This window comes from Vicia villosa, linkage group LG4, assembly GCF_029867415.1.
Source record: "Vicia villosa cultivar HV-30 ecotype Madison, WI linkage group LG4, Vvil1.0, whole genome shotgun sequence".
In the NCBI taxonomy this organism is placed as follows: domain Eukaryota; kingdom Viridiplantae; phylum Streptophyta; class Magnoliopsida; order Fabales; family Fabaceae; genus Vicia; species Vicia villosa.
Genome location: NC_081183.1, coordinates 194396015 through 194415432, shown reverse-complemented (window position 1 = coordinate 194415432; position 19418 = coordinate 194396015). Strand labels below are relative to the sequence as shown.

The 19418-nt window shown below is 32.5% G+C and overlaps 2 protein-coding genes across 4 annotated transcripts; both read right to left on the bottom strand.

Moving 5' to 3' along the window:
* Positions 1-1227: 1227 nt before the first annotated feature.
* LOC131596602 (uncharacterized) lies at positions 1228-11725 on the bottom strand. Of its 3 annotated transcripts, XM_058869318.1 has the most exons (10): positions 11565-11725; positions 11383-11454; positions 11214-11288; positions 10109-10192; positions 9339-9419; positions 8807-8876; positions 8575-8666; positions 2603-2644; positions 2393-2473; positions 1228-1504 (listed from the first exon to the last, which is right to left on the bottom strand). In XM_058869318.1, exons 1-10 carry the CDS (start codon positions 11589-11591, stop codon positions 1433-1435), a joined length of 696 nt encoding a protein of 231 aa, XP_058725301.1. In that variant the 5' UTR covers positions 11592-11725; the 3' UTR covers positions 1228-1432. The 3 variants fall into 3 exon arrangements, with proteins under 3 accessions (XP_058725301.1, XP_058725302.1, XP_058725303.1); XM_058869319.1 differs by lacking the exon at positions 9339-9419; XM_058869320.1 differs by lacking the exon at positions 10109-10192.
* Positions 11726-16134: 4409 nt separating this feature from the next.
* Positions 16135-18640, bottom strand: LOC131594188 (protein RADIALIS-like 4). Its single transcript, XM_058866275.1, has 2 exons — positions 18304-18640; positions 16135-16463 (listed from the first exon to the last, which is right to left on the bottom strand). Exons 1-2 carry the CDS (start codon positions 18576-18578, stop codon positions 16439-16441), a joined length of 300 nt encoding a protein of 99 aa, XP_058722258.1. The 5' UTR covers positions 18579-18640; the 3' UTR covers positions 16135-16438.
* Positions 18641-19418: the final 778 nt, after the last annotated feature.

Here is a 19418-nt window from a genome sequence, read left to right as displayed (position 1 = left end):
ACAACTTAAGGGTGTGTTTGGTTCAAATGAGGGGGAGGGGAGAGGAGGGATTTTAACGGAGAGGAGAGAAGGGGAGGTGAGTGGATTTTTTTAATCAGATGGGTGTTTGGTTCAAACGAGAGGAGTGGAGGGGAAGGATTTTAATTAAAAATATGTTTGGTTCAGGAGGGGAGGAGTTTTATTAATAATTAACATTTTTATCCTTATTATCTTATATAAGTGATACAATATGATATTCAAATGTAAAAAATCTATAGATATTTTTTTGTAAGTAAAATTTCTAATATTGAGTAACTAAAAAGTTATAATTTACTACATAACATTAAAAAATTAAGTTCACTTAATTCAAATAAAATGTTCAAAAATAAATTAAACTATATGTTGATAACAACTTTGAAATTGTAATGAATTATTTAACACATAAAATATATAAAATAATTTATTATTAAATATAAATGGTTTAAATTTTTTAATATAATTAATTAATTAATTAAAATGAAAATTTTAAATTTTGATATAAAAGAAAATATGATAGGATACATAACAAAATTAGAAGAAAAAAAACGTAAATAAACATAAAAGAGTTATAAAAAAATCAAAAAAGTGAAATGAGTATGATTTATATTAAGGACAAAAATTTCAAAATAATTTGAAGGTGGAGAATAATTATAATAAGTTGATAGAAGCAATCGAGAAAAATCACACAGAAGAGAGCAATAATATAAAAGAAAATGAATAATTTTAAAATTAAACTGAGGATATTATAGTAATTATAATAATTTTTAAAATATTAAAGTTGAGATTCCCTCCCCTCCCCTCCCCTCCAAATCCCTCCGATATAGAGGAACGCAAAAAGTGTGTTTTGGAGAGGTTTTGCTCCCCTCCCCGTCCCTCCCCTCCCCTCATAAAATTTGAACCAAACACATTTAATTAAAAATATTCCCTCCCCTCCCGTCCATCTACCCCGAACCAAACACACCCTAAAAGTTTGGAAACTTATTTTTTTCAAGACCTATTATTTTAAAGTTTTTAAACATTACCCTTCAATATAATAGTATTTCTAACCACTCTGACTCCATTAAAGTTAATCTTCACAGTAGAATCTGAATTGTATCATTTCTCATGAACACTTCAGGGTGTGATTCTTTTTCTAATGAACCAATTAGTCACAATGCAGCCTCATGCTAATAGAAAACTATGAACAAAATACATTGATGAGGATAGTCATCACTCATCAAACATTATACTTATTTTAAACAGAACAGCCAATAAAAAATTCAAGGCATAACATAACTGTGTCAGCAGAAAAATAACTGATACCAGAAGACACTGCATAAAGAGTCAAGAAAAATGTAGTTGTAGAGAGCCAAGGTCATGACTCACAAAATAAACCATTTGTTAGTAGTCCCACAAGGGTGATAAATAGTGCACACTATAAGACTGCCTTTAAGAGTTTTTCAGTCAGATCTTTGGGAAGCCCCATCACACTGTCAGTTGTGCCTACCTGTAAATATACCACCATATAGAAATCATTTACTGTCTTTTAAAACTAGGAAGTAAAATGATAGAAATTTTATCCCAGCAAGAAAGCAACTAGCAATATCACTTGCACTATTGACACCAACTAACTTAGGAAAACATATAAATTTCAATAAAATTTGAGGGAAAACAACATGCAAACTTTGAAAACAGCTTTGGTTCAGTTTGAGTGTTAAAGAAACATCGAGCTAAACTAGCCATAGTCTATCGATTTCTAATTTGTTTTGTAGGATTTTTTATCCAACCATCTCTAGGCAGCTAACTTCAGTCAATATTATTATTATTATTTGCATAGAAGTTGTTATAATTAGAATCTTCGACTCCCAGTAGACCCCCAAGGATTCACAAGGCAAAGGTTTTTTGGACTTTCTGTCTCCGAAAATGAAAAATACGACCTCGTTTACTTTGTGCAAGCATTTTCTGTTTTTATTTTTTCTAAAATATGTTTATTAAACTTATTAGAGACTCTTGCAATAAACAATTGTGATAGAGAAAATAATGAAAACAATCTTTTGATATTTTTATTGTTTCCGAAAATTGCGCACATTGTTTACTTCAAGAGTCTAATATCTTCTTGTTAGCAAGTAAGATTAGCAGCACAAATTTTAAGAAATGAAAAAAGAAATCGTATTCAGAAAGTAATCGGGTTCATAATTTAAAGGGCAGGCAACAGAAAACTGCCACTGCATGGATTCACTATATCAGATTTTAGATGGAAACATCTATAAACTAAACTATAGGGGCTAGATTGAGAAATGCAGTCCAAGGTTAAGGTAAACCCCGCCTCCTGTGTCTATAAGTAAGATGCATTGACATTTCTTTCTGAGTAAGAATGAAAGAGGATTCAACTAACCACATCTTTGACATATGGAAATATTAAAGGATGTTCTATTATCAGCCCTCCAGCAACGTTGAGAGTAATTCCCTCATCAACCTAAACAAGAAGAAAGGGATAAAAATTATTTCCAATACTTAACTCAGCAACTGAAGAGAGCTCATATTATAAGCATTGCATGTTCAAGAGACCTCTGAAAAATAATCAATTAAGAGAAACAACACATACCAGCTTCTCAATGATTTCATCAGGTATTTCATTGAAATAGATCTGTAAAACATCACAAGGCACAATCAGTTTCCACAATATACGTATGCATATTTTTATTGAAAATTCAAAAATTAAAAGACCTTAATAGTGTCAAATTTTGAAAGTGTTATCCAAAGACTAGTTAAAAGATGAGATAAATTATTATTCACTACTTTTGAAAGGTTATACATTTCAGAAGAAGCCACATCCCCGCCAGTCCACTGCATAAAGAGAGTCTTGTGACCAGTTGAAGATATCCATGTCCAAGAGGAATGAGCAAGTGTGGGTGATCACTAGTAGTGAGAAATGAGAATGTCTCTTGTGAGTGAGTTATCTTGAGCTCTTGTGTGTGTGTGTTACTGGCACAGCACCCAATGTCATCTTTTCATGTTCCTTATGGATGACATTTGATAGTAAAGAAACAAAACAATTTGTATTTCTTTGATATGTCAGTAAGTAACACATAAAAGGTATTTATAGAATACAAGGACAGATTAATAATCCTAATTCTGGCCTGAGAATCAGAGCAATTATTCTCTCTTTAAATGCTAATTCTAAATATGGTAGAAGACAACTAATTACTAATTCTTAATAGCTAATTACTGATTATTATTTACAATGAATATTATGCTGAGCAGTATAACACAGAATAACAGATTCTGTACTTATCTCTCTAATAACTTCCAACACTCCCCCTCAAGTTGGCATGAATATGTCATTCATTGCAAGCTTGCTCACCATATCATCAAATTGTCTCTTTGGAAGACTCTTTGTAAGAACATCTGCTACTTGACTTGTGGTAGGTACATAGGACATACAAATTTCACCACTGTCAATTTTTTCTTTAATGAAGTGCTTGTCCACTTCAACATGTTTCGTTCTGTCGTGTAGGACAGGATTATGGGCAATGGAAATAGCTGCCTTATTATCACAGTAGACTTTAATTGGTGTTGGGCTAGAGACCTTTAATTCTTCCATGAGTTTTTTAATCCATAGTACTTCACAAAAACCATGGGCCACTGAGCGGAATTCAGCCTCTGCACTGCTCCTAGCTACAACATTTTGTTTTTTACTTCTCCATGTAACTAAGTTTCCACCTACAAAAGTACAATAGCCTGAAGTAGACCTCCTGTCATTTATATTACCTGCCCAATCAGCATCTGTGTAAGCTTCCACTTGTATATGCCCGCTGTTTTTGAACATCAATCCCTTCCCTGGAGTTCCTTTTAAATATCTCAATATTCTGAAAATAGCTTCAAAATGAGTAGGTCCTGGTGCATGCATAAACTGACTTATCACACTTACTGCAAAGGCTATATCAGGCCTTGTATGAGACAAATAAATTAGTCTACCGGCCAGTCGTTGGTAGCGTTCCCTATTTACCACTTCATCTTTAGATGCTGCCTGCAGTTTTACATTGGGATCCATTGGTGTTTCAGCTGCTTTACACCCCGTCATCCCTGTTTCTGTGAGTAAATCAAGTATATATTTGCGTTGGTTGAGAAAGATTCCCTCCTTAGACCTTGCAAACTCCATCCCGAGAAAATACTTTAATTTTCCAAGGTCCTTGATATCAAATTCAGCTTCAAGTCTTCTCTTTAGATTACCTATCTCGCTAACATCATCTCCTGTCATGATAATGTCGTCGACATACACAATTAAAATAGCAATCTTACCTTCATCTGAATGTTTAAAGAACAATGTGTGATCTGCTTGACTTTGGGTGAAACCATGTTTCTTAACAACACTTCCAAATCTTTCAAACCAAGCCCTTGGTGATTGCTTTAATCCATATAAGGACTTTTTCAATTTGCAAACTTTGTCCCGTCCAAGATTTTCTTCAAATCCAGGAGGTAAACTCATATATACTTCTTCATGTAATTCTCCATTCAAAAAGGCATTTTTAACATCAAATTGGTGAAGTGTCCAATTGAAATTTACTGCAAGAGAGAGAAGAATTCTAATGGAATTAATCTTAGCAACAGGAGCAAAGGTCTCTTGGTAGTCTATACCATGAGTTTGAGTAAAACCTTTTGCGACTAGCCTTGCTTTGTACCTCTCTACACTTCCATCAGCCTTGCATTTCACTGTAAAGACCCATTTACATCCGACTGCCCTTTTGTTATGAGGTAGAACAGTGATACTCCAAGTATTATTTTTCCTTAGAGCATCCATCTCTTCTTTCACTGCTAATTTCCAATTCGGATCACCTAATGCTTCTTGAATAGTTCTGGGCACAAACAAATTCGAAATCCTAGACACATATGCCTTGTGAGTGTGTGATAACTTGTCATATGACAAGTAATTAGACATGGGGTGTTTAGTGCATGTTCGAGTACGTTTCCTATCAGCAATTGGGATATTAAGGTCGGGAATTTTTTTTCTCAAAGCAATAGGAAGATTCATATCAGGAAAAGACAAATCCAGTAAATCATTGGAAGAGTAAGATGGATTACCAGACGAAGAACTAGAAGGTGAAGTTTCAGTAGGACCTTCACTTGGCAAATCAGATTGGATTTTTTCCGGAGAGACAATTGGATTTGTAATACCTTTATGAAACCTTTTTCGGACATACACTTGAAGTTGAGGATTATGATCCTCAATCAATTTTTCTCCCCCTGTTTCAGACATTATATTATCCGACAATTCAAGATTAAGCATTCTAGGTTCTGGATGATTTGTAGTCACAATATCATCCAGTGCAGGTAAAGTTTCCCAAAAATTATCTTCTTTATCAACACAACGATTCTCCCCCTGAAGATAATTTTTATTAAATAAAGGTTGATTTTCAACAAAATTGACATCCATATTTTCAAAAAATTTCTTTGTTATTGGGTTAAAACATTTGTAACCTTTTTTATTTGAAGCGTAGCCAAGAAAAACACATTTTTCAGCTTTAGGATCCAATTTGGAACGGAAAATATTTGGGATGTAGACATAACAAAGACAACCAAAAACTTTAAGGGGAAGATCCGTAATGATGCGAGATGTGGGAAAATAAGTTTGTAAAACTTGCACAGGAGTGTCATATTTTAAAACACGAGATGGCATTCTATTGATGAGGTAACAAGCAGTTAATAAGGCATTTCCCCAAAGATATTTAGGTACATTCATAGAAAACATAATAGCTCTAGTAACTTCGAGGAGATGTCTATTTTTTCTTTCAGCAATACCGTTTTGTTGTGGAGTATCACGACAAGTGGATTGATGAATTATCCCCTTAGCTACTAGGAATGTACTTAGATATTTGTTGAAATATTCAGTGCCATTGTCAGACCTTAGAATGCCAATCTTAGTTTGAAATTGGTTTTCAATCATTTGAAAAAAATCTTTAAACCTTTGTTCCACTTCAGATTTTTTCTCTAAGAGATAAACCCAACACACACGTGTATGGTCATCAATAAATGTCACAAACCATTTTTTTCCAGACATAGTTTTAATTTTTGAAGGACCCCAAACATCACTATGGATTAAATAAAAAGGTTGCGAAGCAGAATAAACTTTTGAAGTAAAAGACACGCGGTGATCTTTAGCTAAATGACAAGCTTCACAATGAAATTGTGAGGAATTTATTTCTTTGGAAAATTTTGGAAATAAATACTTAAGATAAGGGAAACTAGGATAGCCTAATCTTTTATGCCATAACATAACTTGATCTGAAACGGGAGGTAAAGTTGCACTATTTAAACCAAAAACCATTGCATTTCCAAGAGGAGTTTCATCAAAGTAGTACAATCCATTCATCTCTCTAGCAGTTCCAATCATCTTCCCCGAGTTCTGGTCCTAAAAAACACAAGTGGAAGAACGAAAAATGACAGAACAATTAGTGTCCTTAGACAATTTATGAACAGATAGAAGATTGCAAGCAAATTTAGGAACATGTAAAACAGATTGCAAAGTAATTTGCTCTGAAATTTTTATGCTGCCTTTGCCTGCAATACTAGAATAACTACCATCAGCAATCCTTACTTTTTCAGACCCGGAACAAGGGAAATAGGAAATGAATAAATGAGAGCAATTGGTCATATGTTCAGATGCCCCAGAATCTATTATCCAAGGGTTGGAGTGGTTTTGGACAGATAATGCCCAAGAATTCTTACCTGTTTGTGCCACTGTTCCAACAGGAACATTAGGTGATGAATTGAACTTTAGAAGTTTAAAAAGGTGATCCATTTGCTCCTTAGTAAATGGAGACGAGCCAGCCTCATTGGTTGTAGACGTAGGGCGGTCACCAAACCTTCCAGCTTTTCTATTATTTGGCCTACCATGTAGTTTGAAACAATTTTGCCGAGTGTGACGATTTTGACCACAGTAGTCGCAAACTAAATGGTTCTTGTCACCACCTCGTGGATTAGGGAAAGGTTTGCGATTGACTTGAGGAACAACCAATGCAGATCCTTCGACTGATGGAGGGACAATGGCAACCTTTTTTCCAAGCATCACCTGCCTGCGACTCTCTTCGCGACGCACTTCAGCAAATACTTCACCAATTGGAGGGATAGGATTCCTGCCAAGAATTCGGCCACGAACCTCATCAAACTCAATATTTAGACCTGCAAGAAACTTGAAGACACGACGAACATCCACCATCTTCTTGTAGTGCTTGCAGTCCTCGGGTGACTTCCACTCATATACATTGAACAGATCCAAATCTTGCCAAATACGCTTGAGACAATTGAAGTATTTGGTAACAGAATCTTCAGCTTGACGAATTTCTCCAAGCTGGAGAGTTAATTCATAAATTTGGGATTGGTTGTCCAAATCAGAATACATCTGAGAGACACTTTCCCAAAGATCTTTTGCAGTAGCATAACAAAGATAGTTTGCACCTATCTCTTCAGTCATGGAATTGACTAACCATGTCATGACCATGGAATTTTCAGCATCCCAACTATCATAGTCTGCACCTTCCTTGTCTGGTTGTTTCTTGTCTCCAATGATGTAGCCAATTTTTCCTCTCCCCCTGAGATACAAACGGACAGACTGTGACCACCGAAAATAATTAGGACCGTTCAGTCGAATTGTTGTGATCTGAACAGGGTGGTTTTCATGGTATGTCCTGACAGATTGAGGTATTTCAGTTTTAGGTAAAGAATGTTTGGGCGAATGCTGGGACTCTGTATCAGACGAGTGATCAGACATTATGTGGGATGGAAAAATGAAAAAAACGGAAGCAAAAGAAAGAAGCCTAAGGAATTCTTCCAGCAACTGATACCATAAAGAAACAAAACAATTTGTATTTCTTTGATATGTCAGTAAGTAATACATAAAAGGTATTTATAGAATACAAGGACAGATTAATAATCCTAATTCTGGCCTGAGAATCAGAGCAATTATTCTCTCTTTAAATGCTAATTCTAAATATGGTAGAAGACAACTAATTACTAATTCTTAATAGCTAATTACTGATTATTATTTACAATGAATATTATGCTGAGCAGTATAACACAGAATAACAGATTCTGTACTTATCTCTCTAATAACTTCCAACAGATGGTACCCTTGAATTTAATGTAACAAAGTAAGTAACTACTGTTCAGTAACTTTAGTTGTTAAGAGTAGTTAGGGGGGAGAGGAAATATGAGGTAAGTAAGGTGAAAGAGCAGGCATTTATGTATCTGTTCAGTTGAGGGAGAGTCCAGGCAGGTCTCTTGTAAATCATGGGTTTTCGTTCATTCAAGGTAATTCTGACCATCCTTGTTCTGGACCCAATTGTGCAAATAGGGACAAGGGTCCACTCAAAAAAGAAATTCATTACTTCTTAATTTCTGATCCAGTTCCTATAAACATCGCTTGCAACTATTTATCCCAGAGAAAGGAACAAAGTTAAGAGCATAGCTCCCAAGGTGTTTTATGGATCCAACACTGGATATTGATTCAGCATTGCACTTCTAGTAAGATAAAATAAGATATGGGCTAAACAATAATCCCCTATAAAGAAAATATAATACCTCCACACGATCTGAGTCTCCTTTTCTCACTCCTGTTTTGAGATTAGTAACTAATACAGATCCCACGGTTGCTGCTTTCCTTCCAGAATAATCTAAAATTGTGCAAAGAGACGTTATATATGAAAATAGGAGGTGGTTGAAAGCTCCCACTTCACAGCATAACCACTGAAGAAGCAAGAGGAAATTACTTAGATGATCAATGAATGAAATAAAACATTAATCATTAGCAGACCTTTCAAGAATTGCCGAGCTTCTTCTTTGTTAGATGGCTTTTCCCTAATCACACCTTCATAGACCACCACCTCCAATTCATTTGGCAGTGAGTGTAAGCCAAAAGGAAATGATGACAAAACTTATATAAAAAAAAAAAAAATCAAATGCTGCCACAAACTAGTCTTGGTTGTCACCATAAGGTCATTTATTTACGAGGATAGCAAGCACACAAGTATGGGCGTTTAGGCATTAAGACTTAAAGTCATAATTTGTTTAAACAGTGGACATATTTAGGTTATTAATCAACACAAGACAATTACGTTCCATGAAGACAAAACTTCACAACTAACAACCACAACTAGCAATAGAAAGATGGAGGGAAAATGACTGTTAAGAAGCAAGTGAACGAAGACAGTTTTACTAGTAGCACTACAAGAGTTTTTCAGATTTTTCGCTCAACGGGAAAATTTCTCAAAAGTAGTTACTTATGCAAAAGAGGAAGTACAAAGACAAGCTAGAAAATAAAAAATTCAGAAGAACGTGATGTATACTTGGTCAGAAGTAATTAATAAAGTTGGCTCGGCATCCTTTAAGTAGTCACCAACAGGGAGCCTCTGTAAGATGGCTTCTGCCTATGCAAAAAAAAAAGAAATTAAAAGTAGAGAAAGTGAGTATTAGACTATCAGCTGCACCGCTATAAAAAAACATTATCATTTTATAACATAATAACATGACATCACCAGGGATCTGTTTCAGGCAAAACAAGGGAAAACACCGCTGATGCAACCTTGGAAAACTATGAGCAATTTTGAAACAAAAGAACTTAAAATGTAGGTCTCACTCTTCAATGAATTTACAGTGAGCATGTAGGCATTCAATAATAGAAAAATATATATCATTTTGTAGTTAAATTTCAAGAAAACCATGCAATATTCATTCAAAATTCAAAATGTATGAAAGATGACGACTTAAGTATACTGTCCCGTCCAGATATTTGGTATTTCCCTTAGATATATGCATGAGAAATCCAAAAAGGAGAAGGCAGAAGATAAAAAACCCGAAGTGTTTATAACAAGGTTACCGAAACGGCAATTGGCCAATGGTCTTTGCTTTGCAAAGACTCACATTTTTTTGTTCTTTCTTAAAACCTTAGAAGCCAGATCTGTAATATTTAAACTAGAGTATACTACTACACTATACCCTCTAAAAAAGAAGCTGTATATCCTCAATTAATAAATGGCCCTTATGTGACAACCAACCTAGTGATCAGCAACACTTGACTAAGGGGCATAAAAACCAAGAAAAAGGAAACACAACATACTGTGTCAGCAGCAATTAAAAGCGTCGGTTCATCAATTCTCTGTTGATTACCGGTAGTTTGAAGTTTGGAAATAATGGCATTGGCCTGACGCACAATTCACATACAAAATCAGAGAGTCATTGATCTATAAACACACCCTTCCATTAAGAACTAAGGGAAACAAGACAGTGAAAGCTTCAAAACAAGTGGATTAACATGTTGTTTTATGCTACTCTCTAGTAGAACAAAAACAAAAAATATGCTATCTGAACTCATACAACACTATCACTATAATTGCTTTGCAGATTCCTCTGCAACAAGAAAATGACTTACAAGTTTAAAACACTAGCACTATGATTTCACACAGTTCCGTGGTTTAATAATAGAAATGTTAGCATAAAATAAATTTCTATATAAAATAAAACAACAACAACCAAGTCTTATCTCACTAAGAGGGATCGGCTATGCGGATAACTTTCTTCATAATGTTCTATCTAGGACCATACTTCTATCCAAATCATTAATCTCGAAATCTTTCTTAATAACTTCTCTAATAATTTTTCTAAGTCTTCCTCTACCTCTAGTTGTTTGACTTCTCTCCATTTGATCTACTCGCTTTACTACATAATCTACAAATGTCGTCTCTCCACACGCCTTAACCACCCAAATCTATTTTTCCATCATCTTTTCTACTATGGTTGCTACCCCAACACTCTCTAATTTGTCATTTCTAATCTTATCATGCCTACTCTTACCACACATCCAGCGCAACATCTTCATCTCTGCTACACTTACTTTATTCTCGTGTTGATTCTTACTTACAACATCACAAGTTGTAAACCTAATACAATTACAACTTTTTAAGTTTAGTCTCTAGATGAATTTGATTTCAATTTTAGTCTCTATTATGAAAACTTTATACAAAAAAAAGAGAGTATTTTAGTCTAAAAAATGTAACAAAATTTAAAGACTAAACTTGAAAACCTCTATTTTGAAAACTTTATACAAAAAAGGAGTATCTTAGTCCCCAAAAATGTAACAAAATTTAAAGACTAAACCATCAACCTGAATCAAATTAAGCAGAACGAGTAAAATAATTTAGAGAAAACGATAATAAAACACAAACCTTGGCTTCAGCTAGAGCCATAACTAACTCTTCTGGAGTTTCTTTTCGGATGCTCTTTTCATCGATATCTGCCGTCTACAAAAACAAAAACAGTGAAGATTAAACCTAAAATCAAAATGAAATTAGAATGAAGTTGGTGCATATAATGGAATATATATATATAAAGCACCATTAATGTGAATTGGTATCCCATTTCTGATAAAATTTTGCGGCGTGCGATGGATGAAGAACCTAATATAATCTGCAAATAACATAGAGAATGATGATGAGTAAGTAGTAAACGGTAACAAGTAATGGAATGATGATGGAAAATAGAAACCCTAGATTGAAAGAGAGTAGTGTTGTTGTTACCTTGTAAGAAGAAGTTGCGGGTTCCATTGTTTGTTTGCGAGATGGAAATGGATGGCGGGAGCAAATTGAACCAAAGCAACCAAGGCTGACGAGACGAGTAGCAACTAGCAACTAGCAACTAACTGCAACCCAAATTATGCTTTGTTTGGTTTCGAGAATAGATTGAGAACAAAGAATAAAATAAAAAGTGAAATGATTTTTTTATTAATTATTCAATGTTAATTGGTTAGGATATCGAATTTTTAAAACTCTACTCGGGTCCATCTTCCCGAATCAACCATAACTAATTTGTATAATTTATATCATAATTATTATGAAAACTAGTATAAAGTATTCAACTCCCCGAAGAAATAGATGAAATTCCATTTGTGAAATTCACAATTTATATGAAAAACGAAAAAAATTAGTGATTTTATATTATTATTGAAATTTAGTTGAGGTAAATTATTTATTTTTTAAAAATATTTATGCACGTTTATTTTAGTGTATCTGATCAATCCAACCCATATTAACATGTTTCTCAGTTTGGTTCAGTTTAGATTTTATCGTAAAAATGTGTAAATTCAATCCAAACCAATCCATATATTTTTAATTGATTTAGACATTAGATTCTCTTAAAACCAAACAAAATCAGCCCGCGAACACCCTTATATATGAATGAAAGGAAAAAAATGTTATCTTTCTTTATTTGATTGGATAAAAATAAGAAAGGGACAAACATATATTTGTAAAATGATAAAAATAAATTTATGAAAACTATAATTCAGCTAAATTCATAGCTAAATTCACTTTTTTATGTACTTCCTCCTCCTCATAAAAAATATTATATTTGAACAATGCTAGGGTATTAAGAAAATATTTAGATATGTTGATTTTAATGATAAAATTAATATTATTTACTAGAATATCTTTATTAATTGTAGTTTATAGAGTGGTTAGAAGAAGTGAAATTTAATAAATAGGGATATAGTAGTGGAAAATTAATAATAAAAGTTGTATTATTATTGTAAATGAACAATTATTTTAAGACAAAAAAAAAGTGCAAATGAGACCCTTTTTATGAGACGGAGTGAGTAATAGATAAGACAAATTTGTTAATATGATGTGTAAATTATATTAGCACAGTCACGTAACTAGCAGTCCGTTGATCCTTGCCTCAGCTCCTTAATTATAGCCAGGGGCGGAGCCAAGGCCCAGCCAGCCCGGGCTCAACCCCCTTTTTTCTTTGTACTCCCCCTAATTTAATAGTTGATTTTTAGACAAAATCAGGGGCAAAATTAGTAAAATTAAAGTGTGAAAATTGAAATAGATGAATAATTAATGGTGTAAAGTTTTTGCCCAGGCTGCCTAAAATTTCTGGCTCCGCCACTGATTATAGCAGCAGTTGTTACCATTTAGAAATATTGTGTAGTTATTATATATTTAAATTAGTCATTATGTGTGTTGATTTTGCCTTAGTTTTAGCTGATTTGTTATGATATTGTTGGCAACAAATTAATCTCCATAACTTGTATCTCATATTTATTCCATTATCATTCATGTAAATGACACAACCAAAAATATACACATTCTGTATATTCTATATGGTATCAGAGCAGATGTGACGCTACTTCTTTTCGCAGCATTATTGGATCTTTGCATTATTTATCTATCACTAGACCAGATGTGGCATTTGCTATCAATAAGTTGTCACAGTTCATGCAAGCACCAACGACAACTCACATGCAAGCTCTCAAACGCATAAGCACACTATCTCACATGGTCTCCATCTAGTAGCAACAAAGAATCTTGAACTCGCTGCCTTTTGTGATGCAGATTGAGGCGGTGACACTATTGATCAAAAGTCCACGGGTGCCTACATTGTTTATCTCGGACCCAATGTCATTTCTTGGTCCTGCAAGAAACAACCTACAGTTGCGAGATCCTCCACATAGGCTGAATATCGCACAATCGGAACCACTACATCTGAACTTTTGTGGTTACAACAGCTTCTATTGGAACTTGGGATCAAAATTACTCATCCGCCGAACATATTTTGCGATAATATTGGTGCAACATATCTTTGTGCAAATCTAGTGTTCCACTCACGAATGAAGCACTTAACTATCGACTATCACTTCGTTCGTGACATCATTGCAAAAGGTGAACTCAAAGTTTCTCATGTACCTTCCAGTCACCAACTAGCAGATTTACTAACAAAACCACTCTCTCGGCCTCGTCATGAGTTTATTCTCTCCAAGATTGGCGTCGTTGACCATTCTTCCATCTTGCGGGGGCGTATTAGCACAGTCACGTAACTAGCAGTCCCTTAATCCTTGCCTCAGCTCCTTAATTATAGCAGCAGCTGTTACCATTTAGAAATATTGTGTAGGTATAGATGACATTTACCTACGGTTTCTGTCTGTCACTAAAAAGCACTGTTGATATATATAAGTTTAGAGGATGTTAGTTTATTTTTTTCAAATTAGAGGGGGTGTGAGTGTCAATTTCCCTAAGATGATTGGTTTTAACATTCACGTTTATCCTTTTAATTATTTTGAAGTTCCTATATTTAAAAGCAAGTCTAATATCAATTATATTCAACATATTGCTAACAAGATCAAATTTAAACTGAGTATTCAAAATATTTTTCTTCTTTTTCTTGCTAGAAGAGTTTAATTTGTCAAGAGTGTCGTTCATGTTGATTTACTATTTTCTTATCTGTTTTTGGTTTTCAGTCTCCTTAATATCATTGACAAATGGATAAGGAGTTTCATATAGTCTGTGATATTAATAATAAAAAATTATCATAGTGGTTTGTCATAAGGTTTGTACTCCTACTCTTAAAGGAAGTTTGGGCATTAGATCATTCGGAGACATTAATGAAGTACCAATGATTAAGCTTGGGTGTGAGCTTCTTAGTTCCCAAAACCAATAAGCATACTTTCTCATGTCTAAAGTCATTAGGAAAACATGTTTTATTCAATTCAACATTCACTCATCTATTTGGGAGGAATTAAAAGAAAAATTTCATATATAAAAGATAACTCCATATGATTTGTTGATGATGAGACTTATATTAAGTTTTAGTTTGATAAGTGGCTAGAGGATGTTTTTTCTATCGACTCTAGCCTGATAATGTGAGAGATTCCATACTCAATGATCAATAATACATCCATGATTGTATTGTGCACATCGTTCCTAATGTGTGTAACCAGCTCAATAATATAATTATTCTTAGGATTAAATTTCTTGAGAAGTTTGTTTGGATTCATAGTGTGGATGACTCTCTCAATTTTAAAGGATTATAAATTTCAAAGGCCTACTGGTTAAATGCTTTCGTGGACCAAAATAGTGTGATGCAACGATATTTCATCATTTATGTAGCTTCTTTGATGTTAAATATATATATACATGTTGAAGTTTGTCAAAACAATTATGCATTGATTGCAAGTTCTGCTTCTATTGAGTTCTGTCAGTGAAGGTTATGGAAATACATCTCCAATATAAAGGGTGTTATCAAAGATGCATTTTCGAAACGTCCTATGGTTCATACCAAAACACATTACGGTAGAATGAATATTACTTGACATGTCGAAAATGTTCACTTTAACGATGTGACACCCTCAAGAGAATTTAAGATTACTGAGTACACCCCTCTTGAAGATCTACAATACACACTGCAGAAGCTCCTACCATATGGCGACAATCGCAAAAATTATGAAGATCGAGTACTGCTCGTCATCCGTTGACAAAGAAGGGAGATTTAATTTAGCAACTATGAGCTGAAGACGAGCTCTGATTTAAGGGCTATGTGAGAAATTTTTTTCCATTTAGAATTAAAAGTTCAAGACTCAAGTCAGCCAAAATTGTGACTTTAAATCAAACTTGAAAAACATCTTATTTAAATCTATTAACTTGTGATTTAAGTCATACATTATTGACTTTTGATCAATTACTCAATTTAAATTAAAAAAAACTTGAAAATGGTTTCAACCAATGAAAACTAGAAATAGTTATAAAAATCATGGACTAGGACAAACAGTAAGTCAAAATTACAATAAAACGATAAATTATAAATATCTAAAATGTAACAAAAACATCCGAATACACATGAAATTACACTTACATTGTTATCAAAGAGGCAATTTCAATATATTTTTTGATATTTGACAATTTAAACGGGTAGATAACTAGGCCGACTATAAACTCCTATCCTTAGTGGAGGTATCAGATGCATATGGTTTCATATAGCAAGATTAATTAATATGCATTTAATCATTTTTCTATTGAAGGAACTTTATGTGGCAAAGTAGGTGCATACATTTTTACCATCATAGCAAAATAGGATGAGGTTAGACACAATCATCCATATGTGGCGTTGTGTAAACTCTTAATGAAATTCAAAATAAATTCTCTAAAATTAACTATCTTTAAAGATGCTTTAGTTAGTGTTCTTAAATCTCAAGGTATTTGTAGGCCCACAACAAACAACTTAAAAACATTGCCTAATAGGCTGTGTGCATTCCACGAGACAGAAATGATGAAACATGTTATGGTCGGTGCATGGTAAAAGCATATATACATGTACCTTCACTTTAGATAAACTTGTTTAATTATATGCATGTTTTATATTGCTCCCTCTTGATTCAACAAGTAACCAAATTTGGATATCTTAATAATTAGTCTTAATAATTATATTAAATTTTTTTAGCAAATATAAACACATACTTGAACACAAACACACTTAGCTTAGAAGCTCCTCTACGTTGCTTTTTAAATAAGCTATCATCATTTTTATTCATCCAAAACAGAAATTAAAATGAATTTAACTGAAACTTAATATAATATACAACATGTAAACCAATTTAGGTCTGCTTCTGTTGATTACTACCTCACTGAATGCTTAGAAACTTCAACCTGCATTACAAGTAGAGCTGTCAAATAAGCCCAATTTTTTAAAACCCCAATTTTTTGGCCCCACTAAAGCCCCACTTTACTAAGCCCTCTCTTAATGAAAAAATTTGCAGGCCCTATAATATTAGACCCCTTAGTTAATGTGTTATTTTTGGGCCCTATTGAAAGGGCCTTGTTCTGTTTCAAAAATTCACTTATGCAGTAATTTTTTACTATTTCCTTCATTTTTCATTGAGAAACCTCTGTTTGTGTGTTAAATTCAAAGTACCAGATAATGTATAAATAAAGCTTTGTTATTTTCTGTAACTATTATATATATTATATATAGAAAATGTTGTTTAATCTTAAATAATTCAGTTTAGGTCGAGTTAAATATGTGTGCCAGCCATTGGATGCATCTTAGTGGTGTTCGTAGAAACATGAACGAAGTGAATGGTAAGAAAGAAAAAAGGAAAGGACATTTAGAGCTTGTTTTGTTTTTCAAATTTTAAAATTTGTTTTATAAATCAATTTTATAAAACTGTTTTTAAGAAGAGAATAATCAAAAAAAGTTGTTTGGTAAACTTATTTTTAAAACTGTTTTAGAAATATAAAATTAAAAAAATTTATTTGTTGGCCTAATTTTCATATACTTATTTTTAAAAAGAGTAAAAAATTTATTTGGTCAATTGATTTTAAAAATATATTTTTGTATAATTAATAATTAAGTTTAAAGGTGCACATGAATATAAGTAAAAGTTAAATTCAGTAACTCAGTAACTAAATTTTATTCTTAGAAAAAAACTAAACAAAAATAAAAATCATTTTTAAATATTTAAAAAATAATATTAACGGACATGTTAAAATATTATTATTTTTATTGGTATTTCGGATAGATGCATATCATATAAGTATATAAATTTTTTACTATTTAAAAATATTGTCGAATACATTTGAGATATTTTTCACTGATACGTCTTTATTGAGGGCGATATAGACAACCTTAATTCAAGAATTGCAATTTACTTTTTATAATAATTCATTTTTAATACCTTATTAGACATATAAAATGATATTTATTTTGACACATTTTTTATATTTTATATTAATATTTATTTTGAAATAAAGTACTTTTTTAGTTTAAATTTTAATTGTATGAATTTGTAATAATAGAATGGAAGACAATGCTTAATAAAAATAAAACATTATTCGTTACCAGCTATTTAAAAATAAAAAAAGATTATTGTAAGCAGAGCCTTAATTGAGAAAAAAGTACTTGTTTATATTACATTTTATCCATATTAATAAAAAGTACTAGTTTTAGCTTGTTTTCAATCATATAAAATCGCAAAACTGAAATGGAAAACAGGTTAAAGCTGTTTTTGTTTTTTAGTTTTAAAAACACGAAAATTGAAAACTGTTTTTAAATACAGTATTATAAAACATTACATTCAAACAAGTTTTTGAATTTTGAATTTTCAAATACTAAAAAAACAGTAAATTGACACCTATTAACATAAACTGGATTTGTGTGTTTATTTTTTTTAATTATTAATTTTTTATTTGGGGCCTAAGGCCCCCTTCTAAATTTTTAGGGCCTTGTATTTTTGGGGCCTATATGTTTAAGGGCTCATTATTCTTAGATATTTTTAAGCCCTCTTATTAAGTGGGCTAGGGCTCAAATTTTATGGCCCCCTAAATTGACACCTCTAATTACAAGTATAAATACAATGAATGTAACATAATTAGACTCACTCCACAGCCATAGTAAAAATATTCTCCATATTTTCTAAAACATGAAATATTAAAAACTAAAAAAATACTCATAAAAAATGACAAATAAGGATTAAGGAGTAAAAGCTACCTTTGTTCTTCATCAGTAAGAGTGTAACTAATTTTGATGCTACTTTCTCTTATGGTTTGAGCATTTCTGTATTTTGGTAATGGAACATGACCTTCTTCAATCTGTTTCAAATCTTCAACCAGCATCTCATAATGTCTTTTCACCTCTTCCACTGTCTTTCCTCCAACAGCCTTTGCTAGCTTTTGCCATCTGTCTGGTGTGTCCTTGTCATAGATGGCCAAAGCATTCTCAAACTTTTTGTTCTGCTTTGTTGTCCAAGATGAATTTGAAGCCATTGTAGCAAACAGTTTGAAAACAATGATGGTAAGAGAATTTAGTGTTTGTTGTGATAAGAGATGGGTGAATGAGCCAATGAAGATGTTGGTATTGTGCAACCCTTTAAATATACTAATGGAAGTGTATAAAGTGTGTTTGTTGTTAGTGGTAGATGTTGTTTTCAAGCATAATAATGAGACAAATTGTTGAAAAATTTTGGATTTTTTTTTGTTTGGTAATTAATTTAACATTTATATGAGTTTGTAGTAATGCTTGGACTTTAAGAAATACTAGTTGATTAAAAATACTATATTCATTTCTGTCTACAAAAATAATAGTAGAAATACTATATATACTAGTATTAGACTCATGATTCGATAGCCGACTTTCCCTAAACCGATAAAGTTAATGTATCTAGTAAATTTCACTCATTTTTTCCTTGTCTTCTATGGACCATCAAGAATTAATAAAACAAGCTATGGGTTTGGGTTGGCTACCTTTCACTTTTGGTATCTTTGATACTTTTAGTGTAAAATGGTTGAAAATAAATGAATAAAATAAACTATTTAAATATGAAAAAATTGTTGGTTAGAGAGAGATAGAGACAAATGTAGCAAAGACATGAATATTCAAAGGTAGCAAAGACATCCCCAACAACCTATAAAAAGAATCTCATTGATTTGACATGACTCTTAAATTGAAGATGAAGTCTCTAAATTAGAATATCAAACTAATACAAGATCAAACTAAATTATAAGAACTAAGAAAGTTAAAAGTTAACATTAAATTTTGTTAATAATCAATATTAAAAAAAAAACTAGCTTATATTTTCGTCATAATATTTATTATATGTGTTATAA

Excerpts from the sequence above, each read along its gene's own strand:
- LOC131596602 (XM_058869318.1), bottom strand. The coding sequence starts at position 11,591 with ATGGAACCCGCAACTTCTTCTTACAAG. Across the intron at positions 2,645-8,574 it reads GAGACTCAGATCGTGTGGAG|ATCTATTTCAATGAAATACC; the intron begins GTATTATATTTT and ends GATGTTTTACAG. Across the intron at positions 2,474-2,602 it reads ATGAAATCATTGAGAAGCTG|GTTGATGAGGGAATTACTCT; the intron begins GTATGTGTTGTT and ends CTTCTTGTTTAG.
- LOC131594188 (XM_058866275.1), bottom strand. The coding sequence starts at position 18,578 with ATGGCTTCAAATTCATCTTGGACAACAAAGCAGAACAAAAAGTTTGAG. Across the intron at positions 16,464-18,303 it reads CTTACTGATGAAGAACAAAG|GTTGAAGTTTCTAAGCATTC; the intron begins GTAGCTTTTACT and ends CTTGTAATGCAG.